Source organism: Macaca nemestrina, chromosome 7 (genome assembly GCF_043159975.1).
Source record: "Macaca nemestrina isolate mMacNem1 chromosome 7, mMacNem.hap1, whole genome shotgun sequence".
Classification (NCBI taxonomy): domain Eukaryota; kingdom Metazoa; phylum Chordata; class Mammalia; order Primates; family Cercopithecidae; genus Macaca; species Macaca nemestrina.
The window spans coordinates 159559488-159581967 of NC_092131.1; the positions used below are offsets into that span (position 1 = coordinate 159559488).

The window sequence follows — 22480 nt, forward strand, 5'->3', positions numbered from 1 at the left end:
TGTAAATTTAGGACAAGATTAGTGAAGTGTTTTTTTTTGTTTGTTTGTTTGTTTGTTTTTTGAGACGGAGTCTCGCTCTGTCGCCCAGGCTGGAGTGCAGTGGCTAGATCTCAGCTCACTGCAAGCTCCGCTTCCCGGGTTTACGCCATTCTCCTGCCTCAGCCTCCCGAGTAGCTGGGACTACAGGCGCCCGCCACCTCGCCCGGCTAGTTTTTTGTATTTTTAGTAGAGACGGGGTTTCACCATGTTAGCCAGGATGGTCTCGATCTCCTGACCTTGTGATCCGCCCATCTCGGCCTCCCAAAGTGCTGGGATTACAGGCTTGAGCCACCGCGCCCGGCCAGTGAAGTGTTTTTAAAAAATCAAAAGTCACATTAAAACTATTAGTGGATGATAACATTTTTATAGTAAGAAGAATCAGTTTTTATATCAGACAAACCCATTTCAATGAATGCTGTTTTGTCAGGAATGGTTTTGTTGTAAGGAACAGAACTCACTTAAATTTAGCTCAAGTAAAGGGGGTTAGGCATGTTGATAAGCATCTAAATCAAGGAAGAGTTAAATAACAGGAAGCATAGAGACTTCATATATATATATATATATATATATATATATTTTTTTTTTTTTTTTTTTTTTTTTTTTTTTTGGAGACGGCGTTTTTGTTCTTGTTGCCCAGGCTGGAGTGCAATGGCGTGACCTTGGCTCACTGCAACCTCCACCTCCTGGGTTCAAGTGATTCTCCTGCTTCAGCCTCCTGAGTAGCTGGGATTACAGGCATGTGCCACCACATCCAGCTAATTTTGTATTTTTAGTAGAGACCGGGTTTCACCATGTTGGTCAGGCTGGTCGAGAACTGCTGACCTCAGGTGATCCACTCACCTTGGTCTCCGAAAGTGTTGGGGTTACAGGCATGAGCCACTGTGCCCCGCCGAAGTTGTGTATATTAATGGATTTTTTTCATTCTATTCTGTCACTAACTTGTCTTAGTTTTCAAGTCTGCAAGTGTTAATTTTAGTTACTGGCCAATCAGTTGTGGCTAGAAGAGGTAATGTGTAAAGCTACTGTCTCCTTATGAAGCATTTGTAGAGATAGGAAAGAAACAATGCTCATCTTCAGTAAAATTGCCATTTAAAAGAAGTGTTTTGGCTGGGCACGGTGGCTCACGCCTATAATCCCAGAACTTTGGAAGGCCGAGGCGGGCATATTACCTGAGGTCAGGAGTTCAAGACCAGCCTGGCCAACATGGTGAAACCCCATCTCTACTTAAAATACAAAAAATTAGCTGGGCGTAGTGACGCATGCCTGTAATCCAGGCTACTCAGGAGGCTGAGGCAGGAGAATCTCTTGAAACCTGGGAGGCAGAGGTTGCGGTGAGCCGAGATCGAGCCACTACTCTCCAACCTGGGTGACAGAGCGAGACAAATGACCTGTATATAATGAAAAAATGTCAATGCACCCAATGCTTACAATGTGACATGGTGTCTGAAGCATTAGCTTTGGTGTCAGATCTGCCTGGGTTTGAATCCCACTTTGACCACTTGATTATTTGTGACTCTGAGAGGGCAAGACTGAATATTTTGTTTGTTTGTTTGTTTTTTGAGACGGAGTCTCACTCTTGTTGCCCAGGCTGGAGTGCAGTGGCATGATCTCGGCTCACTCCAACCTCCGCCTTCCCGGGTTCAAGCGATTCTCCTGCCTCAGCCTTCCAAGTAGCTGGGATTACAGGCGCCCACCACCATGCCCAGCTAGTGTTATGTTTTTTTTGTTTGTTTGTTTGTTTGTTTTTTTAGTAGAGACGGGGTTTCACCATGTTGGTTAGGCTGGTCTCAAACTCCTGACCTCATGATCCGCCTGCCTCAGCCTCCCAAAGTGCTGGGATTACAGGCATGAGCCACTGTGCCCGGCCAAAACTGAATATTTTCACACTTAACCTTTAATGCCTAGCGCTGTTCTTGGCATATAATAAGAACTTGATAAATATTTGGTGAATGAATGAGTTAACTTCTCTGCATTCTTCAGCATGAAATTAATCATACTCCTTTGGCAGTATTTTGCAGTTCAAGTGAGAAATTGTTTGAGGGACTTCACACGGGATGCAGTAAATAGCAATAACACAACAAGTGTAGTAGCCCTTTATTATTATATATGTGAATACCCATTCTCTAATTATGGCATTCTGGCTGCATATACTGTAGAGTGACAAAGGGATAGACATTTATAGCTTTTTGAGTTTTTTTTTTTTTTTTTTGAGACAGAGTCTCGCTCTGTTGCCCAGGCTGGAGTGCAGTGGCGCGATCTCCGCTCACTGCAAGCTCCGCCTCCCAGGTTCACGCCATTCTCGGGCCTCAGCTTCCCGAGTAGCTGGGACTACAGGCGCCCGCCACTGCGCCCGGCTAATTTTTTTCTATTTTTTTAGTAGAGGCGGGGTTTCGCCATGGTCTCGATCTGCTGACCTTGTGATCCGCCCGCCTCGGCCTTCCAAAGTGCTGGGATTACAGGCGTGAGCCACCGCGCCCGGCCAGCTTTTTGAGTTTTGTGCATGTGTATGTACACGTGTGTGTGTTTTTTTCTTTTTCTTTTTTTTTTTTTTTGAGATGGAGTCTTGTTCTGTTGCCAGGCTGGAGTGCAATGGCACAATCTTGACTCACTGCAGTCCCCGCCTCCCAGGTTCGAGCGATTCTCCTGCCTCAGCCTCCTGAGTAGCTGGGACTATAGGCACGCGCTGCCATGCCTGGCTAATTTTCGTATTTTTAGTAGAGACGGGGTTTCATCATGTTAGCCAGGATGGTCTTGATTTCCTGACCTCGTGAGCCACCCGCCTCAGCCTCCCAAAGTGCTGGGATTACAGGCGTGAGCCACTGCACCTGGCAGTTTGCATGTTTTTAAGTGGCAGCTTTCTCACATATTTTCTTCCCTCTAAGGATGGAAAGGAGGGAATCTACTATAAATGTTCAAACTTTTCACTGGAACCAAACAAATCCATTGAGGAAGTGAGGGAGTGGACAGTGAAGATAAAGGAATGATTAAGCTGCTATGTTCAAAGTATTTTTTTAAAACTTTCTTATCTAGCATAGAGAGGCTCTGTTATGTTTGTAACTCCTATCTAGTATTGATGTATCTATCTATATTCATTCAACAAATGCTTATTGATGACTCTATGCTAGGCCCTGTCCAAGACATGGGTAAAGTAAGGGTTGTAGCTTACTCTTGAGAAACTATGGATAAAAGAAGCCAAATAGTTGAAAAGTTGAGTGGTTTGACAGGTTTTTTAAAAATGAACTTTAGTAAATTCTTTATAATGGGATAGAATTTAACCTACTTAGTTTACTTGTAAGTCTTTTGCTTGCTAAAGACAATGCTTTCTAATCTTTTTGGAAAGCCACTTAAATATGTCTTTTGAAGAATTCTTTTTATTTAAACATGAAATATATTTAAAAACACAGTCGCCGGGCGCGGTGGTTCACGCCTGTAATCCCAGCACTTTGGGAGGCCGAGACGGGCGGATCACGAGGTCAGGAGATCGAGACCATCCTGGCGAACACCGTGAAACCCCGTCTCTACTAAAAAATACAAAAAACTAGCCGGGCGAGGTGGCGGGCGCCTGTAGTCCCAGCTACTCGGGAGGCTGAGGCAGGAGAATGGCGTAAACCTGGGAGGCGGAGCTTGCAGTGAGCTGAGATCCGGCCACTGCACTCCAGCCCGGGCGACAGAGCGAGACTCCGTCTCAAAAAAAAAAAAAAAAAAAAAAAAACACAGTCAATTATTAAGGAACTGATTTCAGTATTAAATTGAGAATAACCACAAACACATTTTGACATAAGGAGTTTGAGCCTCAATTTTTCATTGAATAGGAACAGAGGAGTTTTTTCAAAGCAATCCTGCTTAGTTTTAATCTACTTTCTTTACTTTTGAAGGAGATGGACGAACACATGCGGAGCATGTTGCATCACAGGGAACTTGAGAACCTGAAGGGCAGGTATGAGAACGGCTCTCTTCCGTAAGTTTGTGAATGTGGGTGGATCTGAGTGATGATGGTGCCTGTCAGTTTGTTTTGCAGTAATCCATCATAAGCAAATGTTGTCTTATGGTGTAGAACAATCTTTTAGAATTAATACAAAGTATAGTAGATTTTTGGCATTCAAAAGAAGAAAAACTCTGATCCCTCTGGGCATCTCAAATATGTGAATTTACAGCGGCCCTATTGAGTAGATTACAACAAAGGTGAGTTGGGATGAGCTAACTCTCTCATTAGTAAGCTGTGTCATTCCTACCTGCCAGCCTTACAACTAGGGCATTTTGTATTTTTACTTCAGTAGTGCTACACATTACTGAATGCCATAAACATTTAGTATTGCTGAAATTGTCTGAGACATCCAAAGTCTCCTAGATAGCACTGAGTCTCATTGGTATAAACAAAATTGAAATATAAACCTTAAGTGTATTTAAGAATGCTGGCCAGGTACAGTGGCTCATGCCTGTAATCCCAACACTTTGGGAGCCCAGGGTGGAAGGATTACTTGAACCCAGGAGTCTGAGACCAGCCTGGGCAACATAGCAAGACCTTGTCTCTACAAATAAAGAAATTAGCCGGGCACGGTGGCTCAAGCCTGTAATCCCAGCACTTTGGGATGCCGAGATGGGCGGATCACGAGGTCAGGAGATCGAGACCATCCTGGCTAACACAGTGAAACCCCGTCTCTACTAAAAATACAAAAAAAAATAAGTCGGGCGAGGTGGCGGGCGCCTGTAGTCCCAGCTGCTCGGGAGGCTGAGGCAGGAGAATTGCGCGAACCCGGGAGGCGGAGCTTGCAGTGAGCGGAGATCTGGCCACTGCACTCCAGCCTGGGCGACAGAGCCAGACTCCGTCTCAAAAAAAAAAAAAAGAAAAAAAAAAAAAGAAATTAGGTGGGTGTGGCAGCTAATAGCCTGTGGTCTCAGCTATTTGGGAGGCTTAGGTTGGGAGGATCACTTGAGCTTAGGTAGGTCCGGGCTACAGTGATTGGGCCACTGCCCTCCTGCCTGGGTGACACAGTGAGACCCTGTCTCCAAAAAAAAAAAAAAAAAAAAAGAATGCTGTTCTGTGATTTAAAGCTTGAGCTGTTTAAGGAAAGGAAATCTAAAAGTGGACACTTTTAAAAAATGAAATGTAGGCCGGGTGCAGTGGCTCATGCCTATAATCCCAGCATTTTGGAAAACTGAGCCAGGCAGATTGCTTGAGCCCAGGAGTTCAAGACCAACCTGGACAACATGGGGAAACCCCATTGTATTAGTCTATTCTCATGCTGCTAATAAAGACATACCCGAGAGTGGGTAATTTATAAAGGAGGGAGGTTTAATTGACTCACCATTCCACATGGCTGGGGAGGCCTCACAGTCATGGCGGAAGGTGAATGAGGAGCAGAGTTACATCTTACATGGCAGCAGGCAACAGAGCTCGTGCAGGGGAATTCCCATTTATAAAACCATCAGATCTCCTGAGGCTTATTCACTACCATGAGAACAGTATGGGGGAAACTGCCCCTATGATTCGATTATCTCCACCTGGCCCTACCCTTGACATGTGAGGATTACTACAATTCAAGGTGAGATTTGGGTGGGGACACAGCCAAACCATATCACCTCTCTCTATGCCCTACCCCACAAAAAACTCCAAAATTAGCTGGGCGTAGTGGTGTGTGCCCATAGTCCCAGCTATTCATCAGCCTGAGGTAGGAAGATACTTGAACCTGGGAGTTGGAGGTTGCGGTGAGCCAAGATCACACCACCACACTCCAGCCTGGTGACAGAGCCAGAACCTGTCTCAAAAAAAAAAGTAGCATGTGTGTGTATTCCATGTCTTTTGTCTATTTGTGATTTCTTTTTTTTGATGTATTTGACTTCTGTCAGTTTGAAGTTTGGAAACAGGATAGATGGAGAAACAATGGGAACCTAGGAAATAGGAATTGTATCTTATCCCATGAGTAAAAGTTACAAGTTTTTTGTTTTTTTTTTTCTTTGAGATAGAGTCTCACTCTGTCTCCCAGGCTGGAGTGCAGTGGTGCCATCTCTGCTCACTGCAGCCTCCGCCTCCTGGGTTCAAGCAACTCTCCACCCTCCTGAGTAGCTGGGATTACAGGTGTGCGCCACCACGCGTGGCTAATTTTTGTACTTTTAGTAGAGACGGGGTTTCACCATATTAGTCAGGCTGGTCTTGAACTCCTGACCTTGTGATCCGCCCGCCTCGGCCTCCCAAAGTGTTGGGATTACAGGCGTGAGCCACTGTGCCTGGCCAATAGTTACAAGTTTTGATCAGGATGTCAACCTAGGTCATTTGAAATTTATTTTTTTAGGCCGGGAGCGGTGGCTTAAGCCTGTAATCCCAGCACTTTGGGAGGCCAAGATAGGCAGATCACGAGGTCAGGAGATCAAGACCATCCTGGCTAACACGGTGAAACCCCGTCTCTACTAAAAAATACAAAAAACTAGCCGGGCGAGGTGGTGGGTGCCTGTAGTGCCAGCTACTCGGGAGGCCGAGGCAGGAGAATGGCGTGAACCCTGGAGGCGGAGCTTGCAGTGAGCCGAGATCCGGCCACTGCACTCCAGCCTGGGCGACAGAGCGAGATGCCTCTCAAAAAAAAAAAAAAAAAAAAATTTATTTTTTTTATGACCCACAGTTTAAGATTCTGTGAGCAAATTAATGTGTTATTAAACTTTCAGCATCTCTTTAGCCTATTAGTGGAATTTTTCCCTGCCCCCAGTCTCTTACTGTGTGAAGGTTAGGTCTTAGCAATATAAAGGAGACTCACTCAAATTTAGTATGGGGAGCCCTTATTATTTTTAATATATGCTTTTTTGAGACAGGGTCTCACTCAGTCTATCACCAGACTGGGGTGCCGTAGCACAATCACAGCTCACTGCAACCTCAAACTTCTGGGCTCAAACAATCCTCCCACCTTAGCTTACTGTGTAGCTGGGACTACAGGTGTGTGCCACCACACCCTTTTGGCTTTTAGTTTTGGCTTTTATTTTTTATAAAGACAGGGTTCCATTCTGTCTTTTATTTGGCTTTTATTTTTTGTAAAAACAAGGTTCCACTCTGTTGCTCAGGGTGGTCTTGAATTCCTGGGCTCTAGCTGATCCTCCTGCCTCTGCCTTCCAAATTGGTGGAGCGACAGGCATGAGCCACTCTGCATGGCCAGAAACCCTTATCATAGTACCTTGAGTATATATGATCTCTACCTCATTAACATTCAAAATCTATGAAATACAGTTGACTTTTGATTACGTGGAGTATTTTACTTTAAAATCCCATTTTCTTTCTCTTTTTCTTTTTCTTCTTTTTTTTTTTGAGACGGAGTCTCACTCTGTCGCCCAGGCTGGAGTGCACTGGCACGATCTCGGCTCACTGCAAGCTCCGCCTCCTAGGTTCACGCCATTCTCCTGTCTCAGCCTCCTGAGTAGCTGGGACTACAGGAGCCCACCACCACGCCCGGCTAATTTTTTTTGTATTTTTTTTAGTAGAGACGGGGTTTCACCGTGTTAGCCAGGATGGTCTCGATCTCCTGACCTCGTGATCCGCCCGACTTGGCCCCCCAAAGTGCTGGGATTACAGGCGTGAGCCACCGCGCCCAGCCTAAAATCCCATTTTCAACAGACTTCCTTCTAGAGTTCATTAAGGGTTACTTACCTGCCACCCGACCCATCTGCACTACATCATTAAACAAAACGAACGAGGTCAGTAAATCTAGTCTGTAGGAGAGAAGCCCATTGCATTCAAAGATTAATGCCTCATTTATTTCAGACATCACTAATCAGCCATTTAAAATGTTTTTAAAAGTTTGGACCGGCCGCAATGCTCGTGCCTATAATCCCAGCACCTTGGGAGGCTAAGACAGGAGGATCACTTGAGCCCAGGAGTTCGAGACCAACCTGGGCAACATAGTGGGACCCCGTCTCTACCCAAAAATAAATAAATAAATAGCCAGGTGTGGTGGGTTGCACCTGTAGTCCAGCTACGTAAAGGATGCTGAGGCAGGAGGATCCCTTGAGCCTAGGAGTTTGAGGCTGCAGTGAGCTATGATTGTGCCACTGCACTCCAGCCTGGGCGACAGTGAGACCCTGTCTCAAAACCAAGTTTGGTTACCTAAGACTTATGTTTATAATCAATGCAGAATCATAAAAAGTTTTTTAAAAAGTAAAAGTCTTCTCCCTACCCCACTCCCCTTTCCCCTCTAAATCCTATTTCTCTCTTAGGGGAGACTCAGTGGTTGGTGTATATCCTATCCAGATCTCTTTCTATGTATTTACATACTTACTTATTTATTTATTGAGATGGAGTTTCACACTTGTAGCCCAAACTGGAGTGCAGTGGTGCGATCTTGGCCCACCGCAACCTCCGCCTCCTGGGTTCAAGCGATTCTCCTGCCTCAGCCTCCCAAGTAGCTGGGATTACAGGTGCGTGCAACCACGCCCCGCTAATTTTTTGTATTTTTAGTAGAAACTGGGTTTCGCCATGTTGACCAGGCTGGTCTCGAACTCCTGACCTCAGGTGATCCACCTGCCTCAGCCTCCCAAAGTGCTGGGATTACAGGCGTGAGCCACCACACCCGGCCTATACACTTACATTTATAGATACACATTTCATTTTGTGATATTAACATAATGAATCACATTGTCATTTATGTTTTGTTCTGTAATGTGTTCTTTTCCACCCATGCAGCTATGCTGTGCCATGGAGATTTTATCTACCATTTTTAATTATTTGGATCACATTAAAATAATTAGGAAAAAGGCACTAAAAGCCTCCCTGAGCTGCCAATGGGAATGTCAGGTTTCACACCCTAACTCATTTTCTTTAGAGGATAGCCTTTAGTACTTATTTACTCACATATTGGATATAGTGTTCCTGACCTGTAACAAATTATGTTACATATAAGGGAGAAGACAAACAGGTAGCAAGAAAAAACAGCTTACAAAATTATAGGAAATCCCATAAAATCTCAAAAACTGTTTACTGGCTTGGAGCTTTTACTGTAAGGATGATCTTCACCAGCTTGTACCATAGGGACAAATTATTATCAGTCATTATTTCTTTACCCTGTTATCCTGAGTTTGTGATTATTTCCTCTGGATTTCATTTTTAACTACTGAGTTTCTGACACTGAGACTTTCTTTTGCTCAGTGTAGTTGTGTCTACAGTTTTTGGTTGTGATCTGGTTAAGAATTGCAAAGTACGTGTTGTTTAGGCTTTGCATGCAAGCTTGAATAAGCAATAAGTAACTGGTCTTATTTGGTTCACAGCTGTGGACATGTGAAACATTTCCCTGTTTTTTCCTAATATACTTCTTCAGATGTGTGGGCCGTAAGTAGCATCTCCAGATAGAGACTATTAAAAAGGCACAACCTTTATTTATTCAGCAGCTGTTGTCGGGTAGTTAGAGCAAGCTTAATAAAGAAAAGCTTATGGAGAGAATATCTTAAGACTTTGCATTTCGCACATGAGAGGAAATTGTGTGGTAACAGGATGAAGCTAATTTAGTCCCTCCTTTAAATGCCCTAAGGAAAATTATTGCCTTTGCTAGCCAAGGAGCAAAGCTGTACATTTCCCCCATAATTATTTTATTTATTCACACAGTGTAGGATTTTAACTGATTATTAATAAATGTCAAGTAGCATCATTAAAATATTATTTAATTTGCTATTAGGTTTTTAAAACGTGGTTTCCCAAACACTATATGTTGAAGCATGAATGCCTGTTGTGTAGAGAACAGAGGTAAATATGCTTACTCCACACACACTTGAATTTTCAGAAGATGTGGTCACACAGAGAAAGAACAGGGTGGTCTAACCGCATCTTCTGAAAACACAGATGTGTGTGGAGGTCACCGTATTACTTCTTTACACTTTTTGAAGTTTCTTATAAAGTTTTTTTTTTGTAAGTTTTTTGCAGAGTTTCTATTTTAAACTGGATTTTATTTATAGGAAAATGTTAGGGATTTGGTTTTTTGAAAAATCATTTTTAGTATTAACTTTTTTTTTTTTTGAGATGGAGTTTTGCTCTTGTTGCCCAGGCTGGAGTGCAATGGTACAATCTCCGCTCACCATAACTTCCATCTCCTGGATTCAAGTGATTCTCCTGCCTCAGCCTCCCGAGTAGTTGGGATTACAGGCATGCGCCACCACACCCGACTAATTTTGTATTTTTAGTAGAGACTGGGTTTCTCCATGTTGGTCAGGCTGGTCTTGAACTCCTGACCTCAGGTGATCTGCCCACCTCAGCCTCCCAAAGTGCTGGGATTACAGGCGTAAGCACCCGGCTAGTGTTAACTTTTATACTGCGCTTACTGCCTGTGCCCTTCTGGGCAGGGTCTCTGATTTGTTCTCTGTCAAATAATTTTGGAACTATGGTTATATTCTTTCTCACTAGGATTGCAGAATGGTTTGAAAATGTTCCACTGTTAAGAATCCAACATATGTTTGTGCTTTGGGGGTTGCAGGGTGTGTGGGTTTATTATTATGGATGTTTATTTTTAACAGTTAAGTTCTGCCTACTTTGTACAACATTCCTTAATATTTTGGAAAGTCAGTATTGCTTTCTAGCTGTGTCTTTTAAGAGTGAGGGGTTTTGATAGATAGTTTGAGCATTAGACAAATTCTCTGCATTTTAGAAGTAAGGATAAAATCAGGAATTTTATTTTAAAATACCTTTTAGGGATTATACTAAAGTCCCTAGTTGAAAGATGTCCCTGGTACTGCAGTATTCAGTTTAGCAGTCTGTGAGTTTTCAGATAGAAAAGTAGGCTAAGGGGGCCGGGCGCGGTGGCTCAAGCCTGTAATTCCAGCACTTTGGGAGGCCGAGACGGGCGGATCACGAGGTCAGGAGATCGAGACCATCCTGGCTAACATGGTGAAACCCCGTCTCTACTAAAAAAATACAAAAAACTAGCCGGGCGAGGTGGTGGATGCCTGTAGTCCCAGCTACTCGGGAGGCTGAGGCAGGAGAATGGCGTGAACCCGGGAGGTGGAGCTTGCAGTGAGCTGAGATCCGGCCACTGCACTCCAGCTTGGGTGACAGAGTGAGACTCCGTCTCAAAAAAAAAAAAAAAAAAAAAAAAAAAAAGAAAAGTAGGCTAAGGTATTTTCCGTAGTTTTAGAAAGTTTTAAGGCAAAAATATTTTCTTTTTTTTTTTTTTTTTTTTTTTTTTTTTTTTGAGACCAAGTCTCACTCTGTTACCCAGGTTGGAGTGCAGTGGAGTGATCTCGGCTCACTGCAGCCTCCACCTCCCAGGTTCAAGCGGTTCTTCTGCCTCAGCCTCCTGAGTAGCTGGGATTACAGGTGTGCACCACCGTGCCCGGCTGATTTTTGTATTTTAAGTAGAGGTGGGGTTTCACCGTATTGGCCAAGCTGGTCTCGAACTCCTGACCTCGTGATCCACCCACTTCAGCCTCCCAAAGTGCTGGGATTACAGGCTTCAGCCACTGCGCCCGGCCGACAAAAAGATTTTCTAACTGGAAAATTGAGTTGATTGGAATGTTTATAGTGTACAGGAGATATTGTAGATTTGTTATAGTCCTCAGACTGTTCTCATGCTGCCCATTGTGATAGATTTATATAATTAACTTCTTTGTGTGTTGCTTTGAGAAACAGCTTGTTATTAATGTTCAGTTGGAATGAGCTACCATCAATTTAATTGCCTGAGAGAAAAGTATCAGTATCCCTGGTAAACTGGAGAAAGTTGAGGATTATTTTTTTTTCTTTTTTTCTTTTTTTTTTTTTTGAGATGGAGTCTCACTCTGTTGCTCATGCTGGAGTGCAGTGGCATGATCTCAGCTCACTACAACCTCCGCCTCCCGGGTTCAAGTGATTCTCGTGCCTCACCCTCCCGAGTAGCTGGGATTACAGGTGCCACCACCACACCCGGCTAATTTTTGTATTTTTAGTAGAGATGGGGTTTTACCAGGTTGGTCAGGCTGGTCTCGAACTCCTGACCTCATGATCCACCCGTCTTGGCCTCCCCAAGTGCTGGGACTACAGGCGTGAGCCACCAAGCCTGGCCTTTTTTTTTTTTCTTGAATGAATGTTCAGGTGATCTGTGACAGTAACTGTCTTCTAGTAAATGAAGTGCCCAGTTTTGAGGGTCTCTTCTGGTTGATTGATGTAAATTCTGCCTATATCTAGTTAGGTATTTGTGAGGGAAAGATGGAACAGAGGTGCACGTGTGTGTATGTATTTCTGTCTGGACAAAGACGGCATGTCTTTTTGGGTTGTTGGGTTTTTTTTAATAGATTGGCATAGGAAGTGCAAAAATATAACTAGTCTAAATCCAAGACACATGATACAGAGTTAAGCCAATTTGGATTGTTGAATGGATACTGCTGTCTTGTAACTATGGCGTTCAGATGTTTCTCATAAATGACTGCATAGTCAGCTGACCCAGTCAAGGGATTTCCAGAAGCTAAAAAGCAGTTAAATTATTGATCTGCTGCAGCTCTGGACACTGATTCAAGACTTTGGATTCTGAAGACTGGCTAAGTGAGATTTGCCATGAAGTATGTAAAGTAAAAAAACAAAACAAAGCAAAAAAGTCTGCCTAGTTTAACTAAAAACCTGGTTTTGCATCTCTCTGAACTGTAGCATTTTCTGAAACTTGAGAAAATACATTTGCTTGGCACAGCTGTTAACTTCCTACAACTGAAATGCTTTCCATTCCCTTTAAAATAAGCCCTTCTGAAGCAGAATGTAGATCACATGTATCATCCAGACCAAAAAAGTTTGCCTGGACTACTCCTGGGTCCGGAATCCTCACATTCCAGGCAGAGCTCCAGCTGTTCCGATTTAGTTACCCACTTGGGATTGGCTGCGCCACCTACTCTTGTTTCCACCCCTTAACTTTCACTGGAAGAAAGCTCTAGACTGAAGATTAAATGTAAGTGCTGTCACCAGGCCTTCTGAGTGCAGCTGGCACCATGGGTGTGCTCCAGAGCAACTTCTGCTTGCTCCGAGCCCCCTGCCCTGCCTCCCCTTTCACCATGTTTCCTCTGACAAGATTTTAAGTACAGCAATTCAAGAAGATTTCTCCTCCTAAACGACATTTATCTGAAGTGTATTGCCTCTTGATTGCTGGAAAAAAATCTTAAACTCATTTCAAAAGTAACTTATAAACAAACTTATTAAAAGTGATGAAAGGAGCATTGAAATTAATTAGCACTAATTTTTCACTGTGCCAAAGTGTGCAGTGTCCTTCAGAGGAAACGATAGCAGATCTGGTGAGTGTGCCATGCCAGTGGGGAGAATTGAATGTCCCTCATCTCCCTCTTTCCCTAGGGACATTAGTCATGAGTGCCGAGTGTGCGGGGTCACAGAAGTGGGTCTTTCTGCATATGCAAAGCACATTTCTGGCCAGTTGCACAAAGATAACGTTGATGCCCAGGAAAGAGAAGATGATGGAAAAGGAGAGGAAGAGGAAGAAGATTATTTTGACAAGGAACTCGTTCAGTTAATAAAACAAAGGAAAGAACAAAGTCGGTAAGTAATTGATTTTTTAAAAAGCCTATCTATAACAGAACACAGCAGAGAATACATTTTATATCTTTGTACTGTTCAGCCCATAGCCTTTAAACTTAGGTATAAAGTTTAGCTGGAGGTTGTTGTCTTATTAATCAAAGGGCAGTGAAATGCTTTGTTGAACTACTGTAATATCTTCTTAAAAAAGCAAACTCAGTATTGTTCCTACGTAAGCTGTAGCCACATATCTGAAATTTTTGCCATGTTGGTAACTATGTTGAGAATGGTTTTATTGGTATCCAAATCTTTTTTTTTTTTTTTTTTTTTTTAAGATGGCGTCTCACTCTGTCACCCACCCAGGCTGGACTGTAGTGGTGTGATCTTGGTTCACTGTAACCTCTGCCTCCTGGGTTCAAGCAATTCTCCTGCCTCAGCCTCCTGAGTAGCTGGGATTACAGATGCCCGCCACCACACCTGGCGAATTTTTTTTGTATTTTTAGTAGAGACGGGGTTTCACCCCATTAGCCAAGCTGGTCTCAAACTCCTGACCTCAAGCAATCTGCCTGCCTCAGCCTCCCAAAGTGCTGGGATTATAGGCGTGAGCCACCATACCTGGCCAGTATCCAAATCTTTTGAATACCAATAAGTTGTTATTTGGCGTTTAAATTTTCTAGTGGAAAGGTGTTAGAATATAAGCTTCATTGTATAAATTATATAGTACATAGTATAGTCTTATTACCAAAATAACATTTCTTAGGAAAATGTTTTTTGACTGGTGTGAATTAACGTGGTGCTTCTGCCAGATGTGATTTATCTTTTTGTCTTTGAATCCCCAGTGACTACCACAGTGCTTTATTGAGTAAATTTTTTTGATAGTGTCAAGATCATTTAAGCAATATAAAGTTTCTAATTTGTACTGCTTAATTTCATACCTACATTTATACATTCAGATATTGGGCATTTACGTTTTTACCTTACTGTTTTCTGGTCTAAAGAGTTTAATTATAAAATTTGTTAAAAAGAATTTAATTAATGAGGTAGAAATTTTCAGATGTGAGGGGAAGAGAGAGAAGCACTTATGAGGTGGGATAATTTTTTAAGTCCCAGAATATGAAGAGAATCATTTCAGATTCTAAAATAAAAATTTAAAGATTATTCTTGAATACTAGTTATACCTGGTCTGTACCTCCTTTTTAGTTAGAGGCTTGACTATAAAAAGGAAGTTGTTTTTACTCTGTGTGTTTAAAATTTTTTTGCCGGGAGGCACCGTGGCTCAGGCCTGTTGTCCTGGTGCACGAGGAGATGAGGCCAGGGCTACAAGACCAGCCTGGGCAACATAGGAAGCCCTTATCTATGTAACCAAAAAAAAAAAGAAAATTTAAATAAAAAAAAAAAAGTTTTTTGAACAAGTCCTTGAAGGAGACTTTCTTAGTCTTAAAATATCAATAAAGGGTAAGCATCCGTAATCCAAAATCTGAAAATGCACCAAAATCCAAAACTTCTGAGTGCCAACATGAGGCCACCAGTGGAAAATTCCACACCTCATTTCATTTTACAAAATTATTTAAACTATTACCTAAAATTATCTTCAGACTGTGTATAAAAGGTATATATGAAACATAAATGAATTTTATGTTTAGACTTGGGTCACATTCCCATAATATCCCATTATGTATATGCAAAAATATTCCAAAATCCAAAGCAATTTGAAATGCAAAACATTTCTGGTCCCAAGCATTTCAGATGAGGGACACTCAAACAACATGGTTCTTAAATCATTTAGTAGCTTAGTCCTTCAAATGACATTTTCATTACTTTTAATATCGTTGCAGTTTACTTTCTCCTACTTTAGGCAGTTGAAGCCTCTGGGAGACTAACTTCTATTTTGTTCTTACATACTAGTGCCATTTTTAGCTTTATCTGTGTAAATAATTAAACATTAAGACAGAATAGATTAGATATTCATATCATAGTTACTATTTTTTGAGTCTTTTGATATGCCTCCTTGGTGACCTATTTATAAAATAATCTACTTCTTCTTTTTTTTTTTTGGAGACAGAGTGTTGGTCTGTCACCCAGGCTTGAGTGTAGTGGCACGATGACACCTCACTGCAGCCTCAACTTCCTGAGGCTCCAACAGTCCTCCCACCTCAGCTTCCCAAGAAGCTGGGGCTACAGGCATGCATTGCCACCATGCCTGGCTAATTTTTCTTTTAATTTTTATTTTTGGTAGAGATGGGGTTTAGGTATGTTGCCCAGGCTGGCCTCGAACTTCTGGGCTCAAGTGATCCACCCGCCTTGGCCTCCCAAAGTGCTGAGATTACAGACATGAGCCACCACACCTGGCCAAAATCATCTACTTCTTCAGGAGTGTTGTTTTTCTTTTTTCCTTCATGATTTTTAACTTAGATTATTCTTTCTGGTCTGTGGGTTTAGCTGAATGCTCCTATCTTCTGAATCTAGCCAATTCATGAGATCTAGGAATTCTACTTCGTGAGTTATTTATCCCCCAATTCTCCCATTTCTGATCATATCAGTATAGCTGTGTCAGTGGTCTCCTTGGATGTCAAAAGTTTTTACATAGAATCAAAACATAAAGGCAATTTGGGTAATGATTATAAAAAAAATTCTGCTACTGTATATAATAATACTTGTTACTTTCTAAACAGTCTCCTGTTTAGAAATGATTGTAATTTATATAACATTAGTGGATGTTTGAATTTCTAGATAGACTTTTAAATTCCATCTTGTGAAAAAGGAAGAAGTTCCAATTTGTGTCCAAAATATCATAGACATTAAAACCCTTTAAAGCCAATTTAAGTCAGTACTGAGTTTAAGATTTTTAAGTCAAGGTCAGAGGAAGGAACTTAGATGTGGAAACTTTGTTTTGAGATGTTGATTCTATGAAGGCCTATGGTTAGGAGTATAGACTCTGGCTGGAGTCAGACTGACAAGGTTTAAATCTCTGCTCTGCTACTTTCTGGCTGTCTTATTCTAGTCAAGTTATATAACCTCTCTACTGCTCAATTTCTCATCTGAAAAGTAGGAATAATAAGAATACTTGCCATGCCTGTAATCCCAGTGTTTTGGGAGGCTGAGGCAGGCAGATCATGAGGTCAGGAGTTCAAGATCAGCCTGGCCAACATGGTGCAACCCCGCCTCTACTAAAAATATAAAAATTAGCCAGGCATGGTGGCGGGCACCTGTAATCCCAGCTACTCAGGAGGCTGAGGCAGGAGAATCACTTGAACTCGAGAGGTGGAGGTTGCAGTGAGCCAAGATCATGCCATTGCACTCCAGCCTAGGTGACAAAGCAAGACTCCATCTCAAAAAAAAAAAAAAAAGAATACTTGCCTCAGGATTATAAAAACTAAAAGAGATAATCTATATATAAGGTGCTTGGCATTAAATGCCTGATACTTAGGTACTCAGTAAATTTTAACTAGCAGTACTCAGTATTTTGAGCACTTAGCACATGATAAGCACCATGGCCATGCACACCATAGGCTGTTTGTAGAAGAAAATAGTATTTACACCTACTGCTGTGATGCTTACTGAAGTTTATTCATGTTTCTGTAGACTCCTCATCTAACATGAATACATGACACAGCTGTAGTTTCTTTATAAAAACCTCTAGCTCATGAAGCTCTTATAGCACATCTTATGGTTACTACTTGTTTGGTATATGCTATTTTCCTCCTGTTTATGACCTTATTATCTCAGCTAGGTGCTAAGCCCTTCACAAACCGGAACTGTACATAAAAGTCTTCTTATACCACTAATGGTTATTGAATGGGTACTCGTCAAAGTGTTTATTAATAAAAATAACCATGCAAAGTATAATCTTATTTAAAATAGGTTAAGAAATGGGAGTTTTTCAGAAAGAACCTACAACTGGAAAAATCATGGTATTAAGGGCAGCTGAATATAAAATAGTATTAAATATGATAACTAGGCCAGGCGCGGTGGCTCATGCCTGTACGCCTGTAATCCCAGCACTTTGGGAGGCTGCGGTGGGTGAATTACCTGAGGTCAGGAGTTTGAGACCAGCCTGGCCAACATGATGAAACACCGTGTCTACCAAAAATACAAAAATTAGCCGGGCATGGTGGCGCATGCCTGTAATCCCAGCTACTTGGGAGGCTGAGGCAGGAGAATTGCTTGAGCCTCAGAGACAAAGATTGCAGTGAGCTGAGATTGTGCCACTGCACTCCAGCCTGGCCAACAGAGCAAGACTCTGTCTCAAAAAGAAAAAAAAAAAAAGATAACTATAGCTATAAAATATAATTGTTCTTATTCCAAAAAAACTGCATAATATAAAAATAATAATTGGATGATAGGGACAAAATTTCAGAACATGCCAAGAAAAACAGGACCAAGAAAGGGAGGAGAATATAAATGTGTCAAATTTTTGTTTGCTTGTTTTTTTGAGATAGTCTCGCTCTGTTGCCCAGGCTGGAGTGCAATGGTGCGATCTCAGCTCACTGCAACCTCCGCCTCCTGGGTTCAAGTGATTATCATTCCTCAGCCTCCTGAGTAGCTGGGGTTACAGGCGTGCGGCACTACGCATGGCTAATTTTTGTATTTTTAGTAGAGATGGGGTTTCTCCATATTGGCCATGTTGGTCTTGAACTCCTGACCTCAAGTGATCTGCCTGCCTCGGCCTCCCAAAGTGGCTGGAATTATAGATGTGAGCCACCACACCTGGCCAAATGTGCCAAATTTTTAATATTTCTGGGTGATAGAGGAGATAGTTGTAATTATTTGAAATTTAAATAATTTAAAATGTTTAATTTTTAAGTTAATAAGTTGAGGAATATAAGTTTAAATATATCATTTAAAGATATGAAAACAACCACTATTAGATATTAAACTAGACTCGGTTACATATTCTAAGTAACGGGAGGAAAGTACAAGGGAAGTTTGGAGGGTTATGCCTTTCAAGGTAGCATAGGAATTCCTTTAAATTACTAATGAAAAACTGTTTTTCTTCCAGACAAGATGAACCTTCCAATAGCAACCAAGAAATAAACTCTGATGACAGACGACCTCAATGGAGACGAGAAGACCGAATTCCTTACCAAGACAGAGAGAGTTACAGTCAGGCTGCATGGCATCATCGTGGACCTCCACAGCGGGATTGGAAATGGGAAAAAGATGGCTTTAATAATACTAGGAAAAACAGCTTTCCACATTCTTTGAGGAATGGTGGTGGGCCAAGAGGACGTTCCGGGTGGCATAAGGGTGTTGCAGGAGGCTCCTCAACTTGGTTTCACAACCATAGTAATTCTGGAGGTGGTTGGCTTTCAAATAGCGGAACGGTAGATTGGAATCATAATGGCACAGGAAGGAATTCCAGTTGGCTTTCTGAAGGAACAGGTGGCTTTTCCAGTTGGCATATGAACAACAGTAACGGAAACTGGAAATCCAGTGTACGTAGTACAAATAATTGGAATTACAGTGGCCCTGGAGACAAATTTCAACCAGGCAGAAACAGAAATTCTAACTGTCCAATGGAAGACATGACTATGCTATGGAACAAGAAATCTAGTAAGTCAAACAAATACAGTCAGGACAGATATAATTGGCAGCGGCAAGAAAATGACAAACTTGGTAAAGTTGCCACATATAGAGGTCCTTCTGAAGGATTTACAAGTGATACATTTCCTTCAGAAGGCTTACTCGACTTCAATTTTGAGCAGCCGGAAAGCCAAACCACTAAACAAACAGACACTGCTACTTCCAAAGTTAGTGGAAAGAATGGCAGTGCGGCAAGGGAAAAGCCTCGTCGCTGGACGCCTTACCCTTCCCAGAAGACTCTGGATTTACAGTCAGGATTGAAAGACGTCACTGGTAACAAGTCAGAAATGATGGAGAAACCTCTCTTTGATTTTAGCTTGATAACTACAGGAATACAGGAGCCCCAAACTGATGAAACACATAATTCCCCAACACAGAAAACACAAAAAGAAATGCATACTGGATCTCTTAATCACAAGGCCTCTTCTGATCCTGCTGCTTCCTTCGAGGTGGTGAGACAGTGCTCCATTACAGAAAAACCTGAACAAGAGCATACCCCAAATAAAATGCCGTCATTGAAATCCCCACTCCTTCCATGTCCAGCCACTAAATCATTTCCTCAAAAACAAGATCCAAAGAATACCTCAGAAAACACCAAAACAAATTTTTTTTCCCCTGGAGAACACTCAGATCCCTCGAACAAGCCCTCTGCGGAAGATAACCATGGTCCTTACATATCCAAACTGCGTAGTTCATGTTCTCATGTTTTAAAAGGGAGTAAAAGTACATTTGGCTCTCAAAAGCAATCTGGTGACAATTTAAATGATACGTTACGAAAGGCCAAAGAGGTGCTACAGTGTCATGAGTCATTGCAAAATCCACTTCTTAGCACTTCTAAAAGGACCAGGAACTATGCAAAAGCAAGTAGAAATGTAGAAGAATCTGAAAAAGGGTCTTTGAAAATTGAGTTTCAAGTGCACGCACTAGAAGATGAAAGTGATGGGGAGACATCTGACACGGAAAAGCAGGGAACAAAAATTGGAACCCTAGGTTCTGCAACTACAGAATTGTTATCCGGCAGCACTCGTACTGCTGATGAGAAAGAGGACGATGACCGAATCCTGAAGACTTCTAGAGAACTATCCACTTCCCCATGTAATCCCACAGTTCACCAGAAAGAATCTGAATTACAAATGACATCTGCAGCCAGTCCACACCCTGGCTTATTGCTAGACTTGAAAACCTCTCTAGAAGATGCACAGGTTGATGACTCTATTAAATCTCATGTATCTTATGAAACAGAAGGCTTTGAGAGTACTAGCTTGGATGCAGAGCTTCAAAAAAGTGACATCAGTCAGCCCTCGGGCCCTCTCCTGCCTGAACTAAGTAAGCTTGGCTTTCCTGCCTCACTTCAGAGGGATCTAACCCGGCACATTAGTTTGAAGAGCAAAACTGGAGTGCACCTTCCTGAGCCAAACCTCAATAGTGCCCGCCGCATTCGCAATATTAGCGGTCACCGAAAGAGTGAGACAGAGAAGGAGTCTGGGCTCAAGCCAACCCTACGGCAGATTCTAAATGCATCTCGGAGAAATGTCAACTGGGAACAGGTCATTCAGCAAGTAACCAAGAAAAAGCAAGAGCTGGGCAAAGGCTTACCCAGGTGTGTGCTGCTTTTCGGTGTCTTTCTTTTTTTTTTCCCCCTCGCTCTCTTTTAAAGTAACCCTTTGACCCTGATCAAGAGAATTCTACGTGTTTCATTTAATTAAATGTTTGCCAACAATATCTGTTGTAGATGTCTTGATTTAATATCAAATAGTGACTGATACTCTATGACAGATGGAATAAAGTATTTCCTAGCAGAGAGTGCAGGTTAAAATGGAAGCACACCTACTTGAGAAACAAGATGGTGACGTAAGAAAAAAGTCATCACTTTATAGGGGTAAAATCCATCACTTTATGGGGGTAGAAAACGACAGTATAAAAATGTAGAGCTATAGATCTGTGTCTTTGTCTAGATCTTAATTTTGGAATGCGTGCTGTAACTTTTAAATAGAACTGTTCTCATTACCTTTTACTTGGAACCCACGAATAGTTAGCTTTTCTGTATGTACTCTGGGCATTGTATTTATTACTACAACATGCTTTCTCTTGAGCACTTGTGTAATATTTTGGCTCTTCATCTTATGTTGAGTTACTAGACTTTTCTGAATGGTAAAACAGTGTTCAACATAGGTTTGCTACTTGAAAGTCATAACTGCTGCACGATGATACAGTCTGCAGGCTTCAGGGGCATTTCTGTACTTGTTGAAATAATGGATTTATTTTCCCCCACTTTCTTTTTCCCACACCCTGTGAGTAGCACTTGAAATTATCAGTATATAGCACCCGTAAATGCTCAATAAAAGGGTTTTTTTTTCTTTTGGTTTGGTTTGTTTGCTTTTAAAAATTACATGCTGTATGTATTATTATAGATTTAGAGCTCCATATGAAATAAAACTCAATTTTTACTCCCTCAAATATATTATTGTAGCTGTATACAAACCTCTAATCTGGTACTTGTCACAACATAATATATTTATATCTGTATTACTTACTAGACTGTGAGCTCCTTGAAGACAAGAACTACCTTACTTTTTATAACCTCAGTGCTTGAGAGAAGCTGGCACATTAAAAAATAATGCCTCTCCCAACAACCATATCCAATTTATGTTTTCATTTTTTCTTTCTTCCTTAAGGTTTGGCATAGAAATGGTACCGCTTGTTCAAAATGAACAAGAAGCCTTAGATTTGGACGGGGAACCTGATCTGTCCAGTCTAGAAGGATTCCAGTGGGAAGGCGTTTCCATTTCCTCATCCCCTGGCTTGGCAAGAAAGCGAAGCCTTTCTGAGAGCAGCGTGATCATGGACAGAGCTCCTTCTGTGTATAGCTTCTTCAGTGAGGAAGGTACAGGCAAAGAAAATGAGCCCCAGCAGATGGTTTCACCTAGTAACTCACTGAGGGCTGGACAGAGTCAGAACGCAACCATGCACCTCAAACAAGAAGTGACACCTCTGGCTGCCTCCCTCCGAACAGGTGAAAGGGCTGAAAATGTTGCTACCCGAAGGCGACATAGTGCACAATTACCTTCTGACGATATAATACCTTTGATGCATTCGGCAAAAGACTTGAACAGCCAGGAGAGGTCTATGCCACCTTCAGAGAGTCAGAATTCCCAAGAGAGTAACGGAGAAGGAAACTCTCTGTCATCAAATGCATCCTCAGCCCTTGCGATCTCCAGTTTAGCGGATGCAGCCACAGATAGTAGCTGTACCTCTGGTGCTGAACAAAATGATGGCCAAAGTATTAGGAAGAAACGAAGAGCCACTGGAGTGAGTATAATTCCCTCTGCTTTTTGTAGAACATCGCATGTGGCAAGTTGGTTGCTTATTAAAAAAGCTTCAACTGTTTTTCTTGGGTGTCTGGGATTGTGATTCTCT

The 22480-nt window shown here is 41.9% G+C and overlaps 1 protein-coding gene across 9 annotated transcripts in view; it reads left to right on the forward strand.

Annotated features, from left to right (window-relative positions):
• The window catches only part of LOC105491652 (zinc finger protein 106), an 83463-nt gene that overhangs the window by 26425 nt on the left and 34558 nt on the right, over positions 1–22480 (forward strand). For 3 of the 9 annotated variants that reach the window (XM_071067025.1, XM_071067026.1, XM_071067027.1), the window contains 4 exons: positions 3915–3997; positions 13304–13504; positions 18480–20663; positions 21739–22372. In XM_071067025.1, coding sequence (XP_070923126.1) covers positions 3915–3997; positions 13304–13504; positions 18480–20663; positions 21739–22372 — 3102 coding nt within the window. Of the gene's footprint in view, positions 1–3914; positions 3998–12910; positions 13246–13303; positions 13505–18479; positions 20664–21738; positions 22373–22480 lie in introns of those variants that run through there. The other 6 variants (XM_071067028.1, XM_011758257.3, XM_071067029.1 and 3 more) reach the window with 3 other exon arrangements.